Here is a 21,433-nt window from a genome sequence, read left to right on the forward strand (position 1 = left end):
CTCGATACCCACGCGCGTGACTTTACACGTACCCAAAGGTGGGCTATGAGTACCAAGCTGAGCCTCGTTTTTCAAAGAGGGAGAGTGAGACAAAGCGGAGTGGGAAGCTCAAGAACCTGGGGTTCAGAGGAGAGGAGCGGCTTAGAACCCGGGAAGCCAATGGTAGAGAAATCAGGCCGGGTAGAAAAAGGCTGAAGGCTAGGGAGCGAACGGAGGGAGAGGATTGGACGCTGGGATTCGAGGGGGCGGGGATAGAACGCAGAGGGTTGGAAGGGGGCGGGGACAAAACCAGGGACTTGCCTACCCGGCGAAGGCACACGCGAGGCAGAAATCGGGGTTCCTGGATGTTGGATAATTGGGAGCGGCCAGGAGCTCCGGAGGCCCGACGACCAAGTCGTGGACTCGTCGCACTGGGATTGGACATATGCAAGTGGGAGACTTGGGTCTGGCGCTGTGAATCGGGGGTGGGGGGTGGGCTCGGGCTTGGGTTCCAGGATCCGCTCGGCGGACGTCTGACTCAGCGTGGTAAGTATCGCACCGGAGGGACCCGAGCTCCCGCGGGGCCGGGAGGCCTGTGTCTTGGGCTGGGCGTGCGGGCTTCTCCATCACTTGTCCTCGAATCTCGCATCGGCTCACAGTCTCAGCATCCCTGGCTGTGAGGCATGCGCAGTAAGGTGCTCCCTCCCCCACCTCTTCCAGCCCCCGGAGGGGGGAGGGGACGCTGGGCCAGCCTGGAGCGGAAGAATTTATAGACATTCCCCCTGCTCCTCCCCCGCCACTCCCCACCGGTCCCATCCCCCCCTCCCCCGCCTTGGCATGGGAAGCGGAAACGAGGCGGACGGTGCCAACGTCCGGCAGGTGTTCATTTCAATGGGTCTCGGACTAATGTTTTTCTCCAGACCCCGCAACCCGACCCTGGGCTGGTTTTGCGCCCCCAACCCCGAATCTTGAAAGTCTTTCGTGGGGAGGGGCGCACGGCCTTGCACTTCCTTCTCAGCAGAGTCGCAAAAGGGATTCACGCGAGTTATCCCTCCTGCCTCTCTATGCGTTCACAGAGGCCCCCGACTGACATCCCCCCAACACCCGAGTCTCTGACAAAGTCCTTCGAGACCCCTCAGGTGGTTAAGGAAGGGTGAGCCGTCGGCCTATATTCCTGGGTCTGCAGGAGGAGGGGGTTGGGAGCCCGGATTCCTGGGTCTGAGGCTGGGGGCCTGGAAAATGACCCTCTGTCCCAACTCCCAGGGCTCTAGCGTGACATGGCTGAAGCGCACCAGGCCGTGGGCTTCCGACCCTCGCTGACCTCGGACGGGGCCGAAGTGGAGCTCAGTGCCCCCGTGTTGCAGGAGATCTACCTCTCCGGATTGCGCTCTTGGAAAAGGCACCTCGCCCGTTTCTGGGTGAGGAGGGCCACGCTTGGTTTCCTTCCAAGACTCCGGTTACGTGTTTCTGGGATGCCCGAGGCCCACTTCTGGGATCCTATCCCCCCCACCCCCACCCCCCTTCTGGGGGTTTGGATGTGGACTTTCAGGACCCCCTTAAAGCCATTTCTGGGTTTTCTGAGGCTCACTTCCTCCCTTACTGGGAACCTCTATTCACCTCTTACAACCACTTCCTGGACCACTTCCCTCTGTCCTCAGACCCGCAAACCCAACTTCCACCCAATTTCTAGAATTCAGACCCCTTCCCCCCCACCCCAGGTGCTCCCCTCACCTTTCCCTTTCATCTTCAGGTGCTAAACTCGGTGCTCTTCATTTCAGAACACTGTGACCCGGGGAAGATCTTGGTTAGCCCGCACCCCAATCCTGAAGGCCCGCACCCCAATCCTCCTCCTAGCCCGAGCCCCTGGGTCTGAGGCTGCCTCCTCAAGCCTGCCTCTGAACCCCCAATTCCCCTCTCCATACGCCGTGCACCCTCCCTGTGGTTCCCAGACGTGAACCTCCAAATGTCCGTATGCACTTCACCACTGCCCTTGTTCTAGAATGCCCATGCCCGACGTCTAACCAGAACCCATGCCTGCCCCAGGGTCACTATTTCTAGAAGTCCGGCACTGGGTACATATAGTGTCTCCCTCGTGGTCACGCCCTGTCTGAACGCAAGTCTCCAACACCTGCGGGGTTGGCCGAGACTGACTCTGAATCCCGGCCCTGCCGCTTACTAGCTGTGTGGCCTTGGGCAAGTACTCCTCTCTGAGCCTCAGTTTCCCCACACGTAAAACAGGGGTGATGATAACAGCTCCCCTGACGGGACAGTCGAGGGGATTAAATGAATTGTTTCATGTAAGCACTGAGCGAATTGCCTGGGCCCTGGCAAGTGCCAAGTAAGTGTTAGCTTTTGATAAGATTGTTCTTTATTCATTAACCAGGTGTCTGGCTGCCTCAGTCCGTGGAGCGTGTGACTCCTGATCTCGGGGTTGTGAGTTCCAGCCCCACCTCTACACCCAACATGGGTAGCCCCCGCCCCCCCCCCCCCAAAGAGCTTCTTCAGCCCCGCCCCTGGAGCTTCCTGGGCCTCAGGCTAATTCATCAATTAGAATGTTATCATGTGGACATTAACCTGGAGTTAAATACATAAACACACATCTACACATATACATATATTTTTACTTTATTTTTTTAATGTTTATTTATTTTTGAGAGAGCACGAGCAGGGGAGGAGCAGAGAGAGAGAGAGAGAGAGAGAGAGGGAGACACAGCATCTGAAGCAGGCTCCGGGCTCTGAGCTGTCAGCACAGAGCCCGACATGGGGCTCGAACCCACGAACTGTGAGATCACGACCTGAGCCGAAGTCAGACTCTCAACTGACTGAGCCATGCATATATTTTTAAAATTAAGATATCATTTCATTCAGAAAAAAATGCACAGGTTCTTAAAAGGTACAGTCCTTGAATTTTGACAATACCTGTGCGCCCAACTTCCTAGCAAGACAGAATTGCTCGCCATTCTAGAATGTTCCTTTGAGCCCTTTTCCAGTTAGCGCCCCCCCCCCCCCCGACTCAAAGCAACCGCTGTTCTGGTTTCTACACTTATAAGTGGATTTTGACTAGTGCTGCATTGTTGAAAATTTTGGCCATCACCACCCCTACTTTTGAGTCAAAACCTAAAGCCCTTCTCAGAGTCAGTCCCCTATGCCTGGTGGGCCCCACCAGACCCTGTCATTATATTAATTGATCATTGTAATAGTGATCGTTCTTCCCTTTCTATCACATAGCTGCCTCTCTCCCTGTGGGACATTGGGTGCTCTTCTGTCCTTTCTCTTCCATTCTGGGACCTTAGGAGCCACCCTGAAGTCGTAGCTCCTGGAACTTGGTTTCAGGGTGCGGGCTGTGCCCTCAGCAACCGCAGGGCTGAAATCGCATAGACGTCCTGCTAAGCCATAACTTGGTCACTTATAAAATGGCGTCCCTGACAGTCCCGGCCTCGAGGGATTGTTGTAAGCATGAGCTGTCTTAGCAGAAGGTCTGATGCAGAGAAGTGACCGCTCCAAACATCGCCATTCCTACGATCCTGGTGGTTCCACACAGGTCGTAAGTGCTGGGTGCCCTCTGGCGTGTTATTAACTTCTCTGAGTCTCTGCCTCCTCGTTTCGAAAATCACATCAGGTCATATTTAGTGTGTTTTGGGCTCTACACTCACCAAAACCCTTTAAATCTATTGCTTGCGTGTGACCCTTGATTTCAGGGTCGTGAATTTGAGCCCCGTGTGGGGTGTAGAGATGACTTAAAATTTTTTTTTTTTAATTTTTGAAGTTTGTTTATTGATTTTTGAGAGGGGCAGAGACGGCGCGAGCAGGGGAGGGACAGAGAAGGAGAGAGAGAGAGAGAGAGAGAGGGAATCCCAAGTAGGCTCCATGCTGCCAGGCGCAGAACGAGATGTGGGGCTCGAACTCACGACCTGAGCCAAAACCAAGAGTCGGAGGCTCAACGGACAGAGCCGCCCAGGTGCTCCCCAAATAAAATCTTTTACAAATAAAACTCAGAATAAATAAATGTATGGCTCACCCGATCTTCATTATAGCCTTCTAAGGTAGACCTATTCTCTGTCCCACTTTACAGATGAGGAAACAGAGGCCCAGAGAGGTGCCTTCAACTTTCCCAAGGTCACACAGCTGCCAAGATGCAGTGCTCCAGGCAGGACCAGAATTAGCAGTCTGGCTGTGGAACCCATACCCACGCCTGCTATCCTGCTTTTCCAGAACGTGGTCCCAGGACCCATGCCATGGGGCTGTTGTGAATGACGTGCAGGGGGTCATTTGGGCCAAGCACGTGGCACAGCGCACATGTGGGCTGTTCGGCAGCAGGAGGGCAGTGTTTCCTGAGATGGTTTCCAGATGAATATGAGAGGCAGCGGACCCCAGGCGCCCCCGTGTGGAACTTTGCACTATATCCTGTTGCATTAGGGTCACAAGACATCTGGACGATTTGAGGGGTTGACAGTGGGCCCTCCCTGGCTTGGGACACGTTCTTCAAACTTCTTGTCTGCTCACTTTCTTCGCCCCTGCGATAGAGATAGTGGTATCTACTACTGTTTTGCTGAGATACAGGGCAATGCAATGATTTATTGAGGCATCTCGTCCTTGGGAAGGGCTCTGGAGACGTTTCCCGTTATTACGAAGCCCCGTTCTACCGCGATCCCGAGCCCCGGATAAAGGAAGAGACTGCTTCTCTTAAAAAGAGATAATAAGCAACCAAAGAACCACGGTTGCCAGTAACCTTTTCTTGCCACGCCAAGGGAAGATCGTCACATAAATAAATCCCCAACAGGAAGTAGGGTAGCCACAGAAAGAAAGGAGGATTGGTAATGACGTTCACTGAGCGCTTACTGTGTGCCTGGCTCTGAGCTATGCAATTCACTACCCTCCCCCCTCCCCCCTGCCCCGCCAGCCCTCTTTGCTTAGCCCACAGTCCCTAATGCCACCTGCCACACTACCCTAAATCCTTTACCGACGTAGCTATTGCTCTGTCCCCCAGGAGAGCAGGAATCTTGATGTCTTATCACTGCTGTAGGACCACAATAACTGTTTGTGGGAGGACATTTTCTCATCCCGTCCTCATGACAGTCCCAGGAGCCAAGTACTGGGATTGTTCCCATTCCACAGATGAGGAAACAGACACAGAGAGGTGAAGCCACTTGCTCGCGGTCACTCAGCTTGTTAGTGACAGAGCGGAGGTTTGAGCCCAGGGCCCCAGAGCCCAAGTTCTAAACCGTGATCTCTGAGGCTCTCCCATTTGTTAAATGTGGGAAGAGAGAACGCGGTTTCTGGAGCCCTGATGGCAACGAATAGCAGCTCTTATCATGCTCTCTGTGTGACTTTGAACCCGAGTGGTTTCTTTTGCAAAATTAGATCGCCTGAGTACCTGCCGCACAGAGATGTTGGGGGGGTTTTAAGAGTTCCGCCTTGGAAAAGGGGCCGGGCAGGTAGTGAGCGCTGGTTAAGCGTTAGGTATTTCCATGCACTTCCCCAGCACTTCTGCATTCCTCATTCATTCCATAGCCATGAAGTTCTAGCAGGCCTGCTGAGCTCCAGCCCTGCAGTATATGGAGGGCCATTTTGCCTGGGAGTGACCTCCTCCAGGGAGCCCTCCCTGACTCCTCCAAGCGGAGCATCCTGCTCAGGGCTCTTGTGCCTGCCTTGTTTTTGTGTCATTAGCACTCGTTTCGTTCCTGACTGACTTCCCTGAGGGCATGACCCAGATCTCTCTGGTCCCCACTGGGTCTTGAGCACCCAGCTCGGGATTCAGCGCACACTGGGTGCTCTGTCGATGTCTAAGAATGGTGCTTAGAGGAGGATTAATTGATTGAATGGGTGCCTTTCCTCCCTGCAGAATGACTTTCTTACTGGTGTGTTCCCTGCCAGCCCCCTCAGCTGGCTCTTCCTCTTCAGTGCCATTCAGCTCGCCTGGTTCCTCCAGCTGGATCCTTCCCTAGGACTGATGGAGAAGATCAAAGAGTTGCTGCCAGACTGGTGAGCTCCCCCGCTTGAGCCCAGTAACCTCCCTAATTCCTCCCCCTCCACCCAGTAAGCTTCTCTATCAGTGTGATGTGCCTGCTGAAGAGAAGTAATCTCTGAGACTTACTTTGGGTCAGATTAATAAAGGTACAGCATGAGTAAAAAGGAGGTGATTTCCCCCCTTCTCTCTGCCTATTTTCCAACCGGTCTGTTTCTTGCTAAGGGGGATGCTGACAAACTAGAAAATATCTAGACATGGTTATATAAGCACCGAGAAAAGCAGGAGCCCTACTGGCCTTCAGTTGTGTAGCCTTAGGCAAGAGACTTAACCATTCTCGGTGTTAGAGTCTTCCTCTATAAAATATAGGTAATAGGGACATCTGGGTGGCTCAGTCAGTTAAATGTCTAACTTGGGCTCAGGTCATTATCTTGTGGTTCCTGAGTTCGAGCCCCGTGTTGGGCTCTGTGCTGACAGCTTAGAGCCTGGAACCTGCTTCAGATCTGTGTCTCCCTCTCTCTTTGCCCCTCCGCGGCTCACACTGTTTCTCTCTGTCTCAAAAATAAATAAACGTTAAAAAAAATTTAAATATAGGTAATAAGGCCACCTGGGTGGCTCAGTCAGTTAAGTGTCTGACTTCAGCTCAGGTCATGATCTTGAGGTTCATGGGTTCAAGCCCTGTGTCGGGCTCTGTGCTGATAGCTTCAGCCAGGTCGCGATCTTGCGGTCCGTGAATTCGAGCCCCGCATCGGGCTCTGGGCTGATGGCTCAGAGCCTGGAGCCTGTTTCCGATTCTGTGTCTCCCTCTCTCTCTGCCCCTCGCCCGTTCATGCTCTGTCTCTCTCTGTCCCAAAAATAAACATTGAAAAAAAAATTTTTTTTTTAAATTATTAAATAAAAAAAATTTTTTTTAAAAACCTAAAATATATATATATATATATATATATATATATATATATATATATGTAATAATAATTGCTTCCTGGGGCCGTTGGCAGGCAAAAACGGAAACAAAAGCATGCACGTGGATGGGCACCTGGCCGGCTCAGTCAGTGGAGCACGCGATTCTTGATCTCGGGTTGTGAGTTTGAGCCCCACGCTGGGTGTAGCGATTACTTAAAAATAAAATCTTAAAAAAAAAAAAAAAAAAGCATGCACGTGGAGTATTCCGTACAGTGCCGGAAGGTTACTAAATGGGAGTGGTTGTGTTATTATAATTGCCATTTGGGGGGACGGTTTGGGAGCCGGGTGTGGGGGAAGTGACAGGTTCTAATTCTTGGCTTCCTCCTCCTGGGGAAGAAGGTTCAGATTTTGTACAGACAGTCCCAAAGGGCAGACCCAGGATCAGAGGTAGAAATTTCCAGGAAGGCTAGACGTACCCAGTCTACAGAGGGGAAGCAACTCGCTCCTAGTCCTCCAGGTGGGATTTGCTCATATGTCTATCTGATTGCCACTTTGCAAACACGTTGATTTACTGTGGTTTTAGATCAGCAGGTTTTTAAATTTTTTAAAAATTTTTTAACGTTTTATTTTTATTTATTTTGAGAGAGAGCGAGCAAGCGAGCATGAGCAGGGGAGGGGCAGGGAGAGGGAGAGAGAGAATCCCAAGCAGATTCCACACTGTCAGCGCAGAGCCTGATGAGGGGCTTGAACCCACAAACCATAAGATTATGACCTGAGCTGAAATCAGGAGTCAGACGCTTAACTGACGGAGCCACCCAGGTACCCCTAGGAAACTCGATTTCTACGACTGACTCCAATGCTAGAAGATAGGCCCCCAGTCAAATATCAGGGTCAGAGACTGTCAGGAAGAGCAGGGGCTGGTGGGGCTGGAGGGAAGGGGCGTTCTGAGGCCAGGAGACCCAGGCCCGGTGTCTCTTTCACTCCCCCAGGGGTGGACAGCACCACAGGCTTCGGGGAGTCCTGGCAGCCGCGCTGTTTGCTTCGTGCCTGTGGGGAGCCCTGATCTTCACGCTTCACGTGGCCCTGAGGCTGCTTCTGTCCTACCATGGCTGGCTCCTTGAACCCCACGGAGCCATGTCCTCCCCCACCAAGACCTGGCTGGTATGTGAAGGGCAGAGCCCTGCTCAGGCCCTCCGGGGACCCACTTCTCTATGTCCCTCTCTCTGGGACCCTGTCCATCTCTCTCTGGTCTCTACGCCTCCCCTGGGTCTGTCCCCCCATCTCTGGGTGTCGACCCCATTCTCTCTGTAGGTTGCCATGTACAACCCCCGATCCCGGTCCCGGATCCCAGGGACGGGTGCAGTGACCCACTAATTCCCCGCTTCCCTCCAGGCCCTGGTCCGCATCTTCTCCGGTCGCAATCCGATGCTGTTCAGTTACCAGCGCTCCCTGCCACGCCAGCCCGTGCCCTCCGTGCAGGACACCGTGCGCAAGGTGGGCCCGCCCGCTCCCTCCACGTGGTGCGGGAGGCGGCCGGGGGGGGGGGGGGTGGCGGGCGGGCGCGCGACCTACCATCTGCTCCTTGCCCCTCAGTACCTGGAATCTGTCCGGCCCATCCTCTCCGACGAGGACTTCGACTTGACGTCTGTCCTAGCGCAGGAATTCTTGAGGCTGCAGGCGTCGCTGCTGCAGTGGTATCTGCGGCTCAAGTCCTGGTGGGCGTCCAATTACGTGAGTCCCCCACCCTGAACGCGGAGGTTCTGAGCCCGCCTTCCTAAGGCGGGGATTCTACGCCCCGCCCCCGACACGCCCACAACCTGCAGGCCCGCCCCCTGCTCCGCGTTCTGAGCCCCGCCCACACGCTCCCGTAGTTTAAACCCCGCCCTAGATGCTCCAATATTCTGAGCTGCTCGTACTCTCCAATATCCATCATGTGCTAACATTTTGAGCCTCTCCCGGGACCTGCATGTTCCGACGTGAGCCTGACATCCATAATCTAAGCCCCGCCTCCAGGGCCTGCCCACATCCACAGCTCAGCCCCCAACCCTCCCGGATTGGAACCAGAATTCCCGGACTCAGACGGTTCAGCTCCTTGCCCGGCAGGCCAGCGGTCTAAACTCCCCGCCCCCAGAGTTGTTCTGGTTTTATCCCCTCCTTTTGAGTAAGGGCATCCTCCCCAAATGGGCTTCTATGCCGAGTTCAGGAGCTAGGCCTTTGGTAGTACTCTGATTTGAGCTCCTTGGGAAGCTGAGGCACAGAGCAAGACAGCAACTCACTCAAATCGGGGCTTACAGGCCTCCTATTCTGTAGGAGGAAGTCATAAATAGGGGGCAGGCAGTGTGGGATCAGGTGGAGGTAGCAGCGAAGAAAGGTGGGGTGGTGTGAGCGTCTGGGGGGTGGGGTGGTCTGGGGACCCCGCCACTGGACGAGAGGATCAGGGTTCCAGGAGGAGTAGTTACTAGGTCTGAGCCCTGAGGGTTGGACAGAATTTGAGCCGGTGCGGTTGGTAGAAGGGAATGGGCCGAGCGGAGGTGAGTAGTACGGCGGTTGTAGGACATGGGCTGGGAACCAGGAGGGCATCGCTCGCTGGGACACAGAGATTGAAGGGTGGTCGTCAAGAGAGGGAATGGTTGAGTGGCGGGGAGTGGCCTGAACTCCAGCTGAGGATCCTGGACTTTTTATTGGGGGTGCTGGGGAGCCATGGGAGTATTCTGAACAGGGGAAGGTCAGGATCAGCTCTGGTGTGGGGGAAAGACAGGAGGGGAGACACTGGAGGCTGGGAGGCTGGAGAGGATGCGGGGGGGGGGGGGGGCGGGTAGAGGACAAGGTCAGACAGGGGAATTGGGCCAGAGGGTATGAGGCAGAGTCAGGGGGCGGGGGTGGGGGGGGTGGGGCTGGGACTGTCAGGCTGGGGGTGAGGAGATGCCAAGGGTGGCGCCTACGGGCCTCACGTGGTGGGGGGACGGCGGGGGTGTCCCTGAGATGGGGAGAAGGGAGGCAGCTCTGGGGCAAAGACACTGAGCTCCGTGGGGGCAGGTGTGACAGGCCTGGGGGGGTGCCGGGGACCTGCCCTGGGGCAGCTGGAGACCTGGGTGGAGGCTCAGGAAAGAGGCCTGGGTGACAGCATCGGACTTGAAAGGGAGGAGGAGCTGACACAGAGCCACGAGGGGCAGCAGCACGGACAAGCGCTATGGAGGGGACCGAGTCGTGTCTGGAGAGGGAGAAGGGAAGCCAGGCCTTAGGTTTTACATTTTTTTCCTTCAAGCTCTCGGACCGGAGTCTGTTCCAATGCACATGCGCGTGTGCGTATGCGCGCGCGTGTGTACGTACACGCGCCCGCACACACACACAATGTATGTATTTCATTGGACTTCTAAGGCACCACCAATTATAACATATCCTGTTATCTTATGTATAACAAAAAAAAATGTGAAGGCCAACTGAAGTCTGACACCGTGCTTTCCTCTCACTTAGACTTTTTATCTATATTTTTTATTTATGCTATGTAAATTTTATTTCTATATTACATGTAATTTTTTTAAATTTGTTTTAACGTTTATTTGAGAGAGAGAGAGAGACAGAGCACGAGCGGGGAAGGGGCAGAGAGGGAGGGAGACACAGAGTCGGAAGCAGGCTCCAGGCTCCGAGCTGTCAGCACAGAGCCCAACGTGGGGCTCGAACCCACGAGCTGTGAAATCATGACCCGAGCTGAAGTCGGACGCTGAACCGACTGAGCCACCCAGGAGCCCCTACATGTAATTTTCAATTGCATAATACATAATATGCTTATATGTTTTATAATTTGTAGAAAATATAGATTTAATATAGTATATAAAACATATGTAACCTAAATATGTATATTTGTGATAAAATGGACATAACATAAAATTTATCATTTTAGTCATTTTTAAAATACATTTTTAAACTTCATTTTACTTATTTTGAGAGAGAGAGAGAGCACAAGAGTTGCAGAGAGGCAAGGAGAGAGAGACGATCCCAAGCAGGGAATCCCCATGTGGGGCTCGAACTCACGAACAGTGAGATCATGACCTGAGCCCAAATCAAGAGTCTGTCGCTGAACTGACTGAGCCATGGAATGGCCTCCATTTTAGCCATTTTTAAGTATGCAATTCAGTGGTATTAAGTGCATTTGCCGTGTCTGGAACCATCAGAACAATCTATTTCCAGAACTTTTTCATCATCCCAAACAGAAACTCGGTACCTATTAAGCAATACATGCCTATTCCTGCTTCCCCGAAGTGCCAGGTAACCTCTAGTCTACTTATTATCTCTAGGGATTTACCTATTTTAGATTTTTCATGTAAATAAAATCATACACGATCTGTCCTTCTGTGTCTGACTCATATCACCTGGCATAATGTTTTTTTGTGTTTTTTTTTTTTAACATTTATTTATTTTTGGGACAGAGAGAGACAGAGCTTGAACGGGGGAGGGGCAGAGAGAGAGGGAGACACAGAATCGGAAACAGGCTCCAGGCTCTGAGCCATCAGCCCAGAGCCTGACGCGGGGCTCGAACTCACGGACCGCGAGATCGTGACCTGGCTGAAGTCGGACGCTTAACCGACTGCGCCACCCAGGCGCCCCACCTGGCATAATGTTTTTAGGGTCTGTCCGTGTCGCAGTGCACATCAGAACTTCATTCCTTTTTATATTAGCATTCCATTGTAAGAGCGCCTGGCAGGCTCAGTTGGAGGAGTGTGTGGCTCTTGACCTCAGGATTGCCAGTTCAAGTCCCACGCTGGGTGTAGAGGTTACTTAAAAGTAAAATCTTAGGGGCGCCTGGGTGGCGCAGTCGGTTAAGCGGCCGACTGCAGCCGGGTCACGATCTCACGGTCCGTGAGTTCGAGCCCCGCGTCAGGCTCTGGGCTGATGGCTCAGAGCCTGGAGCCTGTTTCCGATTCTGTGTCTCCCTCTCTCTCTGCCCCTCCCCCGTTCAAGCTCTGTCTCTCTCTGTCCCAAAAAAAATAAATAAACGTTAAAAAAAAAATTTGAAAGTAAAATCTTAAAAAAAAAAAAAAAATCCATTGTAGGGATAGGCTCCGTTTTGGTTGCCCATTCATCTTTTGTTGGACACTTGGGTCTTGGTGATATGTAGTTTTTTTAAGTTTTGCTTATTTATTTCGAGAGAGAGTGTGTGAGCAGAGGAAGGGCAGAGAGAGGGAAAAAGAGAATCGCAAGCAGGCTCTCCACTGTCAGCATGAAACCGTGAGATCATGACCTGAGCCAAAATCAGGAATCAGACGCTCAACCGACTGAGCCACCCCTACTTTTTTTTTAAAGGAGGCTCCAGGCCCAACTTGAACTTGAACTCAGGACCCTGAGATCAAGACCTGAAATCAGAGTGTGTTGCTCCACTGACTGAGCCACCTACGTGCCCCTTGCCTTGTTCTTTTTTTTTTTTTTTTTTTTTTAATGTTTATTTACTTGTGAGAGACTGAGTGCAAGCGGGGGAGGGGCAGAGAGAGCCGCAGACACAGAATCTGAAGCAGGGTCAAGGCACCGAGCTGCCGGCGGGGCTGGAACTCATGAACTGCGCGAGATCATGACCTGAGCTGAAGTCAGAGGCTGAACCCACTGAGCACCCCCCCCCCCCCCCCCCCCCCCCCCCCCGGTGCCTGGCCGTGTGCTTTTTTGAACAGCTTGGTAGCATTCCGGGACAGGAGTATAGCGCGATTTAGCTAACTGATCCCTAACTGATGGACTTCGGGGTTACTGCTGGTTACTGATCACGATGGCCTCCTTCATTGAGTTCCACCCTCAAGGACTCGGCCGCCAAGTCTTGGGGGTCCTGCCGCTCCCACTGCCCCGCTCCCCAGCTTGGCCGCAGCCACCCCAGCTGTGCGTCTCTCGGCCCCACTCCTAGGTCAGTGACTGGTGGGAAGAATTTGTGTATCTGCGCTCCCGGCACTCGCTGATGGTGAACAGCAACTATTACATGATGGTGAGGAGGGAACATCGGGGCTGGGAGCCGGGCGGGGCCGCCGTTCATGGATCTAGGGTTGGGATGTCTCTGTAGGAGGTGCAGTTTCGGGGCCGTGACCCGAATCAGAGTCTGTCGTTCACCATCCCGCCCTCTGTTGGGGTCAGGATCTGGGTTTGGGGGTCAGTGTCCCCGTGAGGGGCACGCCTGACCCCGGGCGCTTTGCGGTCCCCTCGGCTGGCCCCCAGGACTTCCTGTACGTCATTCCCACGCCGGTGCAGGCCGCTCGCGCTGGGAACGCGGTCCACGCCCTCCTCCTCTACCGGCACCGCCTGAACCGCCAGGAGATCCTGCCTGTAAGAGGGCCGCCCTGTGGGCCGGACACGGAGACTGCGGTCCTGTGGCCGTGGGGCCACGCGGGTCCTGGGAGGCAGTTCGCGAGCCCGTGGTCTCTTGCAGACTTTGCTGATGGGAATGCGGCCCTTATGCTCTGCCCAGTATGAGAAGATCTTCAACACCACGCGCATTCCCGGCATCCAGAAAGGTGAGATTCCTCGTGGCCCCGCACCGCACCGGCAGAGGCGTCAACGGTGTAGTAGCTGAGAGCATGGTCTCCTGGGTTCGAATCCCAGCTCCATCGCTCCCTAGCTGTGTGACCTGGGTCAGCTATCAGCCTCTCTGAGCCTGGGTATCCTCGTCTCTGAAGCCGGATTATAAGGGCGCACAGGGTAGTGAGGGTAAAATGAATATTTAGGACAGTGCGAGCCACCCAGGAAGTGCCTGATAAGTGACGCTTGTTCTTACTCTTGCCACTGACCTTCGCGCCCTCTGCACTCCCCCCCCCCCCCCCCCCCCCGCACCGCCCCTAGACCACATCCGCCACCTCCGCGACAGCCGACACGTGGCCGTCTTCCACCGTGGCCGATTCTACCGCGTGGGGACCCACTCCCAGAGCGGCCTGCTGTCCCCGCGGGCCCTGGAGCAGCAGTTCCAGCGAATCCTGGACGACCCCTCCCCCGCCTGCCCCCAGGAGGAGCATCTGGCGGCCCTGACCGCTGCTCCCAGGTGAGGGCGGGAGATCGGGGCCCCGGGGGCCCAGCCGGCCTCCCAGAGTTGTAGAAGGGCAAGGTTGGGGGCTGGGTGGGGGCTGGGCCGGGTACAGGGCCAGCCTGGGCTCAGGTACAGTCACCCCCCCCCCACTCCCCCCCCCCCCCCCCCCCCCCCCCCCCCCCCCCCCCCGCCACAGGGATGTGTGGGCCCAGGTACGGAGTTCCCTGAAGACCCAGGCTGAGGATACCCTGGAGGCCGTGGAAGGAGCTGCTTTCTTCGTATCACTGGACTCGGAACCTGCAGGGCTCACCAGGGAGGACCCCGCAGCTACACTGGATGCCTATGCCCATGCCCTACTGGCTGGCAGGGGCCATGACCGGTGAGTCAGCCCCTGGACTCGAACCTCACCCCAACCTGTGACCCCAGAACCCGGTCTCCAGGCCTAGGACTCTGGACACTAGACAAGCAGACCCTGGACCCCAGACCTGGGACTTCCATACCTAGAGATCCTCAGACAACTTCCTAGATGTGCACGAGGCACCCTTGTGATTTCTGAGGTTCCCGGAAGAATCCCCCTAACCCCTCAGCTCCTCGTGAGCCTTGAACCTTTCTTGGCATGTTCTCTCGAAATGTCCCAATTTTCCAAGCCTTAGACATGCCTCAGAAACCATCTAGACTGCCTGGTGGAGACCTCCACCCTCTTAGAGATCCCTATACCAGCCCTGTTTCCAGAAACATCCCCCCACCCTGACACTCCTGCATTTTCCACCAAGAGCACCCAAGTTCCTTCTTGGCCCTGGCTCTCTGGTGACCACTTTGAATTCTCGCCTGCAGCTGGTTTGACAAATCCTTCACTTTAATCATCTTCTCCAATGGGAAGCTGGGTCTCAGCGTGGAGCACTCGTGGGCCGACTGCCCCATCTCAGGACACATGTGGGAGGTAAGGCAGCCAGTCCCCTCCTGCCCTGGGGACCATCGGCCCCGTTTCCAAAGACCTTCCTCTCCAGGGCCTTACGCTTAGGGGGAAGACAGAGGCTCAGACAAGCAGATACCAGATGGGCGGGGGGGGGGGGCACCCAGCAAAGAAAAGAGGGTCTGGGATTATGACCTTTTGAAGAGTTGGCAGCCGGGGCTCAGAGAAGGGAAGTGATTTGCCCAGAGTCACAGAGCCAGGAATTGCAGAGCAAGAACATGGATCCAGAATGTTCTGAGAGCAGAAAATGAGGCCTTTCAATCACAATACACTGAATCAGTGTGATGGCTTGCTGTGTGACCTTGGGAAAGTTACTCCCCTCCTCTGAGCCTCATTTCTCCCCTTCATCAGATAGAAGGGTTGGAGTTTCTTTTTTCTGTAAGCTCCCATCCAGTCCTAAGAACCTTAGCATCTCGATCTTCTCTCTCTTTTTTTTTTTTTTTACATTTGTTTTTAAAGTTCATTTATTTATTTTGAGAGAGAGAGCAGGGAGGAGCAGAGAGAGAGGGAGAGAGAGAGACTCCCAAGCAGGCTCCACCCTGTCAATGCAGAACCCGATGCGGGGCTTGAATTCACGAAATGTGGTATCATGATCTGGGCCGAAACCAAGAGTCGGGTGCTTCACTGACTGAGCCACCCAAGCACCCCTCTATTTTCTCTTTTTTCTTAGTCCCTAAATCATAGCAGGTGCCGTCTACACCCTCTCAGGTTCCCACTCTTCCATAGCATTGCATGAGGTACTGGGTGAGGCCCAGGGTGGGATCCAGCATGTTTGAGGGGAAGGGAGGCCCCTTTCAGATCTTAGGAACAGCCCTGGGTAAGCATGGACTCTTCTGTACCTGTTTCGCATTTGTAAGATGGGAGTTTTCCCCCTTTGATGATATTGGCCGATGAAACTGTCAATTCAGTTTAACTTTCAGACCCTTCATATCAACCTGTGGTCTCTGCGCATCAACTTTGAGTGAAGAGATGTCACATAGAGTATGATAAAGATACGTGGAAACTCCAAGGCATAAAGTGTTTCTTGATGTTTGTTTCTAATGCGGAAATGGGGATCTTTATCCCGTCTCCCTAAGTTATCGTGAGAATAAGGGAAAGGCTGGTGGGTAGCAGGTGCTCGACCAGGGCTGATTTAAAATGTTTAACAACAAAAACAAAACTAAATAAAAAATAAAATAAAATAAAATTTAACAACCATCAGGGCGTGGGCACCACTCAGTCAGAATGGACACCGACCCCCTTGGCGGCCCATGCTGTGCTGGGCTTTATCTCTCTGGTCTCAGGATCCTGGTGGGGGTGAGGGTAGGGGGTGTCTTGGGAAGTCGGGGGCCACCGTTGGTGGCTTTTTGTCTACTAGTCAGAAGTAAAAGGCCAGTAGGCACCAGCTGAGTATTAGTATCGGACTTACTCTCAATGAACTTGAACCTGAGAACCCACCTGTGAACATCAGAGGTTTCTGTTTCTCAACGACTGCCCCCCCCCAACCCCCAGAAGGGACTTACGAAAGCAAGTCCCTGGTTAGAGAGCCCTCAATCCAGAGGGAGGAAGGGACTCTGACAGCCTCTGTTTGTACACAGTTCACTCTGGCCACAGAATGTTTTCAGCTGGGCTACTCAGCCGACGGCCACTGCAAAGGGCATCCTGATCCCTCACTGCCCCAGCCCCAGCGGCTGCACTGGGACCTTCCAGAAAAGGTGAGACTGGGCTCCCGGGCCTCTCCTCCAAGTCTGCAACCCCCTGGCTTTGACTCTAATTTCATCCCCATCCCCAAACTCAATCCCACCCCGGCCCCATCTCCAATCCCAGCCCAATCCAGTCCTCCCCACCTGAAACCCCAACCCCATCCCCGACCCAATTCGGTCTTCAGCCCAACCTCAGTCCCACCCCCCATCATTAATCCAGCCCTTCAGCTCCACGTTCGCCTCTGTCCCCATTTCCACATTCCACCCCTACCCTGACTCGATTTCCACCTTCACTTCCCTCCCCACTCCCAGTTCTAACCCTACCCCATCTGTAACCCCAGCCATCCCTCCCTCCTTCCTCCTCTGGCAGATCCATCTGTCCATCTCTCTAGCCCTGAGGGGAGCCAAGACCTTGTCCGGAAACGTTGACTGCCACGTCTTCCCCTTCTCCCACTTCGGCAAGAGTTTCATCAAACGCTGCCACCTCTCTTCAGACAGCTTCATCCAGATGGCCTTGCAGCTGGCCCACTTCCGGGTCAGTTGGGTTCCTCGACCCCAACCCCTTCTCGGGACCTTGGTTCCCCTGGGCCCCCAAGACCTCCCTTGTCAGCCCCTTTGGTGACGCTTTTTTGGTCATGGCCACTGTGGGGCCGCCATCTTGATTTCTCTCCCCCAGCCACACATTGTCCCGGCAGGAGGAGGCGGGAGGTCCACACAGAGGTGGGTCAAGTCTGTGATTTCCAGAGCCCGGCTGACAGGCTTCTCCCTTCCTTGCCGCCCCCCCCCCCCCAGGACAGGGGTCAATTCTGCCTGACTTATGAGTCAACCATGACTCGCTTGTTCCTGGAAGGCCGGACGGAGACGGTGCGATCTTGCACCAGAGAGGCCTGCAACTTTGTGAGAGCCATGGAGGACAAAGAGAAGACAGTGGGTGTGGGCCTCGTTTTGAGGCTTTGGTCATTTCCACATACTCGTTCATACACTTGCAAATATTTATGGAGCACCTTCTGAGGACCGGGACCCATGATGGGCATTATGGACAAAGGAGGACCCAGACCTGGTCTCCTACCTCAAGGAGCTCACTGGTGGGGAGAGACAGAGATATTTCAGTGCAGTGTGATACTTGCTTTAGTTGGGGGGGGGGGGTCGCACAGGGCACTGGGGGAGCACCTAACAGGGATCTCTGGTTCCACAATGTGTCTCTCTTTGATTATTTAGCCTCTATGTCACCTTAGGACTTCCAATTTGTACCCTTCCACATATTCCCAACATTACCTGTCTGCTCAGAACCCCCCCCACGCACCTCTGTTCCCTTTCCCGCTACCTATTATGGTTTAATGGAAGGACCTGGGGCCCTGGATCAGACAGACCTGGGAACCCACCTGCCTCTGCTTTGCCTTGTGACCCTGGGCAGGTGACTCCCCCTCTCTGAGCCTGTTTCCCCTCCGCAAAGTAGAATTGGTATCTCTGCCTTGCAGGGATTTTGCAAGCTGGGTTGAGGCCAGGGGTGTGGCAGGCCCCAGCAGTAAGCCCACTTCCTGTCTTTCCATGACCTGTGACCTCCTCGGGGGGACCCCAGGAACCACAGCGCCGTGCCATGTTCCGCCTGGCCGTGGAAAAGCACCAGGCTCTGCTGAAGGCCGCGATGAGCGGACAGGGGGTCGACCGCCACCTCTTCGCTCTCTACATCGTGTCCCAGTTCCTGCACCTGCAGTCGCCTTTTCTGGACCAGGTTAGGGTGCAGGGAAAGAGGGAAGCGGGGAACCACGGGAGAAGAGAGGGACTTCAGGACGAGGAGGGTGAGGTGGGCAAAAGGAGGTGTTAGAGGAGAGAGTTGGGGCGGGGGCGGTGCTGCAGCAAGAGAGGAAGGGAGAGGGCAGGGAGGGAAGAGGGGGAGAGGGAAGGGGAGAGGAGGCGGGGTCAGGGAGGCGAGGGGGCGGGGTCAGGCGGGGACGTGTTCAGGAAGACCGAGGGAAAGGCGGTTCCAGCAGAACTGAACCCGCGCGGTCGGAAAGGGGAGGCTGGGGTCAGGGAGAAGGGCAGAGCCAACAATGCGGCGATCTGGGGGAACTAGGCCGTCGGGGGGCGAGGGGGAGGTCGGAATGGGCCCGGGCTGCGTGGAATGGAGCTGAGCCAACGGGGCGCGGACCGGCTGGTCATTTGGTCTTCACTGCATCCTTGACCGTCTTCTCTCTGTCGGTCAGGTTCACTCGGAGCAGTGGCAGCTGGCCACCAGCCAGATCCCCGTTCAGCAAATCCACCTGTTCGACGTCCACAATTACCCCGACTATGTTTCCTCTGGTGGGGGATTCGGGCCTGTGAGTGCCCCGGGGCCTGACCCCACCTCCCTGGACGTGGGCCCCGAGGGAGGAGGGCCTGCGCTCCTGCCTAGTTGGGGAGGAGGGGCCCGGAGGCTAGTTTGTTCCCCCTCCCTCTGCCCCTCTCCAGGCGGATGACCACGGTTATGGGGTTTCGTACATCTTCATGGGGGATGACACCATCACCTTCCACATCTCCAGCAAAAAATCTAGCACAAAAACGGTGAGACAGGGGTGCCTGGGTGGCTCCGTTGGCTAAGCCTCCGACTTCAGCTCAGGCGTGATCTCACTGTTTGTGAGTTCGAGCCCTGCCTCGGCTGTATGCTGACAGCTCAGAGCCTGGAGCCTGCTTCAGATTCTGTGTGTGTGTCTCTTTCTCTGCCCCTCTCTTGCTCATGCTCTGTCTTCTCTCTGTGTCGCTCTGTCTCTCTCTCCCAAGAATAAACATTAAAAAAAATTTTTAATGGGGAGACAGGCTGGAACCCCCTCCCCCCCCCCCCCCCCCCACTGCACTCTCCTCTCTCAGGACCCAGGGGTCTGGACTCCTAGCTCCCTCTTCTCCTACAACCTAGGAGTCCAGACCAGCTCCCTCTTCTACAAGCTAGGAGTCCAGACTCCTAGCTCAATGCTGCCCCCGGACCCAGGAATCCCAGTCCCCTGCCGCCTCCTCCCTCAGACCAGCCCTCTTGTCTTCCAGCGCCGAGGAACCCCCTGTCCCGGCTCCTCCTGGACATGACGTGTTTCTCCTTCCAGGACTCCCACCGGCTGGGGCAGCACATTGAGGATGCATTGTTGGATGTGGCCTGCCTATTCCAGGAGGGGCCGCGCCCTAAGCTCAGGTGCAGAGGGTTACAGGAGGAGGACTCGGGGCACAGGCATGGCTCTCTCTCCTGCCACACTGGGGGCTCCAGGGCCCCCACAAAATCCACCAACCTTTGACCCCTTCCAGCAGGGAGCTGGCCTCCCCAAGAACTAGGGAGAGGGTCTCGACGACTGGGTTGGTGCAGGACAAGAGGCAGCCTGTTTGGGTTTGGAAATCCCGCATCTGGTCCAATAAAGACGTGTAAGCTGGGTGTGTGGTGTTCGCTGTGCTGTTGGGCTCACAGGGGGTGGGGGGGGGGTGATGATCAGGGTGGAGGAGAAGAAAAGTTCCCCTCCATCCCCAGGCCCAACCATGAATTCTCCATTACGATCAATTCCAGGCACACCCCCCAACCCTGCCCACTCCTACTGAATTCCCGGCTCCAGTCACACCAGACCCAACCATCCGAGGCCAGTCTCAGTCAAATAACCCCACAAATTCTCATTAGCCCAGTTCCTGCTGCCCCAACACCACTGCCCACCCCAAACATCAAGATCGACGCCATTCCAGCCACCCTTGTTGAGACCTCCGATGAACCCCCCAAAATTCTTATTCCTCAGCCCAACCCCAGCCATTCCAACCTCCTCCTCAGTGACGGATGCCACACCCACAACTGGGAAAGGCTCTGCCTAATGTTCCGCCTGACCGTTGTCGCGATTCCAAAACCAATGACTCTGCAACGCCACACCCCACTACCCCCGACAACACAACCACAACCGGAAGCATACAAACGGCGCAAAAACATCCAACTCCAACCTCCATCACCCGACCAAAACTGCCATCCAATCTCCGCCATATCCCAAACTTAAACTTGACCCAGAGTTATGCTTTAAACACCGCACTCCTCGATCACACCGCTACTCGACCCCCAGCACCACAAGATGCCCGCCGGCTCAACTCAAGCCGTATCACCACCAACCCCGTCTGACCACACCAAGGCCCCAGTGATCCAGCCCACCAGTGCCATGATTCCTGTACTCCATGACGCCAAGCCCTGTGGTCTCCACCAGCTCAAGCGTAACAACACACAAGCCCAACAACAAATTAAAACCGTGCACAGCTTAACCGCCACCAACCCAAACCTTCAGACCCAACCCACTAACTCTGGTACTTTCAAAAATGTCGACAAGCGGGGCACCTGCCCGGCTCAGTCAGTAGAGCGTGTGGCTCTTGATCTTGGGATCGTGAACTCAAGCTCCATATTGGAGGTCAAGTTTACTTAATTAAAAACATTTTTTTTTTCCACAAAGACTTCGACACTCTTCCCTCCACAAGGTGGACCTTAATCCTCCTCCCCTTGACTATGGACTGGACTTGGTGACTCATTTTCCTAAAAGAATGTGGTAGAAGTGACTGACGTGAAAGATATCCTGGCTTCCTTCTTGCGCCCTCGGAATCACTTGCTCTGCGGGAAGCCGTCTGCCGTGTCATGGGGACATCCAAGCATGGATGACATCCATCCATGATGATGACATCCATCATCCCCATGGACAGGCCCACGTCATGAAGACCCGAGGCCTCCTGCCAACCACCAGGGAGGAACATGTGAGGGAACGATCTTTAAAGGAGAGTCTCCCACCCCATTCAGTCCTTCAGATGACTGCGGCCCAACTGACCTCTTAGATGTAACCTCATGGGAGACCCTGAGCCAGACTCCTGCCTTGCAGAGTTCCTGACTTTCAGAAACTGTGAGATAATAAATGTTTGCTGTTTTCGGCTGTCATGTTTTGTTGTTGTTGTTGTTGTTTTAATAGACAGCA

At 54.7% G+C, this 21,433-nt stretch overlaps 1 protein-coding gene across 5 annotated transcripts; it reads left to right on the top strand.

Annotated features, from left to right (window-relative positions):
* Positions 1–401: 401 nt before the first annotated feature.
* CPT1C (carnitine palmitoyltransferase 1C) lies at positions 402–19,884 on the top strand. Of its 5 annotated transcripts, none has more exons than XM_086690437.1 (19): positions 402–525; positions 1,243–1,397; positions 5,822–5,961; positions 7,837–8,008; positions 8,240–8,341; positions 8,441–8,578; positions 12,732–12,809; positions 13,037–13,144; positions 13,248–13,332; positions 13,658–13,853; positions 14,035–14,217; positions 14,673–14,778; positions 16,389–16,505; positions 16,864–17,028; positions 17,286–17,420; positions 18,073–18,225; positions 18,698–18,811; positions 18,942–19,034; positions 19,565–19,884. In XM_086690437.1, exons 2-19 carry the CDS (start codon positions 1,257–1,259, stop codon positions 19,748–19,750), a joined length of 2,412 nt encoding a protein of 803 aa, XP_086546563.1. In that variant the 5' UTR covers positions 402–525; positions 1,243–1,256; the 3' UTR covers positions 19,751–19,884. The 5 variants fall into 5 exon arrangements, 4 of the variants coding, with proteins under 4 accessions (XP_086546563.1, XP_086546567.1, XP_086546564.1 ...); XM_086690438.1 differs by lacking the exon at positions 402–525 and adding an exon at positions 859–1,118; XM_086690440.1 differs by lacking the exon at positions 402–525 and adding an exon at positions 1,109–1,132.
* Positions 19,885–21,433: the final 1,549 nt, after the last annotated feature.

This window comes from Puma concolor, chromosome E2 (genome assembly GCF_028749965.1).
Source record: "Puma concolor isolate L17-30 chromosome E2, mPumCon1.1.hap2, whole genome shotgun sequence".
NCBI classification, from domain to species: Eukaryota; Metazoa; Chordata; class Mammalia; order Carnivora; family Felidae; genus Puma; species Puma concolor.